Source organism: Lipotes vexillifer, unplaced genomic scaffold, assembly GCF_000442215.2.
Source record: "Lipotes vexillifer unplaced genomic scaffold, Lipotes_vexillifer_v1.1 scaffold184, whole genome shotgun sequence".
In the NCBI taxonomy this organism is placed as follows: Eukaryota; Metazoa; Chordata; class Mammalia; order Artiodactyla; family Lipotidae; genus Lipotes; species Lipotes vexillifer.
Genome location: NW_006783561.1, coordinates 608,251 through 610,170, shown reverse-complemented (window position 1 = coordinate 610,170; position 1,920 = coordinate 608,251). Strand labels below are relative to the sequence as shown.

Sequence of the window (1,920 nt, the reverse complement as noted above, 5' to 3'; positions counted from 1 at the left end):
CCCCACACACCATTTTTCTTTAGCCTTCGGGCTTAAAAAATTTTTTTTATTATACTTTTGCATATTCCACATATTCACAATTCTCTCTCCCAATAAAACCAAATGCCTGTGAAAGTTATGAATCACTCTTTTACTCCAAACATATTAGTTATGCTCAAGGTCATGATCATTTTTCTCATTATCACCTCTTTCCTGGGCCACCTCCTCAGGACAGGGCAGGCCTGTTTTGATCACTATTTCCCCAGCACCTGAAATAGGGCCTGGCATGTAGTTGGTGCTCAGTGTAAGTGTGTGGACCAGCCAGTTCAGTGTCCTGGGCCCTCTCTGGCTGTACCACGCTGGGCACTGCCCACATTGGGCCCCCAGCTCTCTCCTTTCCTCCACCTCCAGGGCTGGTCACTCAAGCTTCTTTGCAACTGGCTGGACTTACATTAAATCATTTTGGAGTCATTAGTGCTTGTGCTAAACAGAACCTCAAACTGGCATTTGCATGAGTCTTTGAATAATTTCCTTTCATCTTCTCTCACCCTCCAAAGAAGAAAGGATGCCGAAGTATGACTTAGCTGATGCAGTGCCTTTGAGAACTAAAGTCTTTCAAACTGTGAGGTCCACATGCAGAGGAAAACCTTGGAGGGTCCTGAGCAGTGAAATGTACGGGAAGTTCGGTTTGGTTCCGTTAGAATCTGGCAGACAGCAGCCTCAAAACCTGGCTCCCCTTCATCCACCACCTGGCAAAACCTTTCTGACAAATGTAGTGACTCCATCCCATGTTTTGTCCTTGGACGGGACATAGACCTCAACAATGGTCTTTGTCTTAGGTCTCCTGGAAGACACATCACAGTGGTGACCCTAGAGCTGGGTGATTCATGGTATACACTTTACAGTGAGAAAAACCTGAGCTTGCAGCCTGTCTAGTTGTGTGAACTTGAGTCTCATCTCAGTTTCCTCAAGTATAGAATAGAGATAGAACCTGCCTTTTAGAGTTGTTGTAAAGTTTACATGAGATGAGATCTGAAAGTGCTTAGAGTAGTGCACTTAATTAATCTATGCACTTAGTAAATAACAGATTCTATATGAGCTATGCATTTCAGATTGTCTTTGGAAAAGCAGGGCTGGGGCAGGGAGCGGGGATGCTCTCTGGAACGGAATTTGGAAAGCTTTCCTTTGAAAAAGAGCTTGTTTTGTTGCCCTTCAGAGCCTCTGGTGCCAGGGATGCCTTGCGGCATCATCAGCCATCCTATGTCTTTGTGTAAAGTTCTGTCTCATTCTCCTTATTTTAAACTCCAACCACAGCCAACTGGCTTAAAGTCCCTCTGGTTTTCCTTTCTCCTCTCCTCAGCCATTGGAAGAAATCTACTCTGCAGGGGATTCTCTGATGATTCGATTCCACACGGACGACACCATCAACAAGAAGGGTTTTCAGGCCCAGTACACGAGCACCAAGTTCCAGGATGCCCTGCACATGAAGAAATAATGTTGTTCTTGAAAAACAGGAAATGTGAATGTTTTTGTTATAACAATGGCACCTTGTGAATTTGCTCTAAAGCAGTGTGCAGTATTATTCTCAAACAAAAGCTCAAAATCTAGCCTTGGAGGTGTGTGTATCTGATGAGGTTCAGCCAAAACAAGGAGAGAAGATGTTCCTTTGATTCCAGCTGCAATGTTATCAGTCATGGAGTTTTAAAGATTAAGATTTGACGTCCCTGATTATTCAAGCTATGCCTGTTCACTCTCTTTGTCCCTTGCTCCTATGAGGCAAAAGCCCACTCTTGGGTGGGTCCTTCCTCTATTTCTGGACATGCTTCCATAGGTGTCAGGCAGTGTGACCGTGTCCTGGAGACTCGGGTCATCTTCTGTCTACACCACGCGGTGAGGATAAAAGCCTGGCCATAGCGCATGTGTTCCTCACAGCTTTGGCTG

At 45.1% G+C, this 1,920-nt stretch overlaps 1 protein-coding gene across 1 annotated transcript in view; it reads left to right on the top strand.

Annotated features, from left to right (window-relative positions):
- The window catches only part of TLL2 (tolloid like 2), a 131,303-nt gene extending 129,829 nt beyond the window's left edge, over positions 1-1,474 (top strand). Inside the window, exon 21 of the mRNA XM_007456189.1 lies at positions 1,340-1,474. Coding sequence (XP_007456251.1) covers positions 1,340-1,474 — 135 coding nt within the window. The remainder of the gene's footprint in view (positions 1-1,339) is intronic.
- Positions 1,475-1,920: the final 446 nt, after the last annotated feature.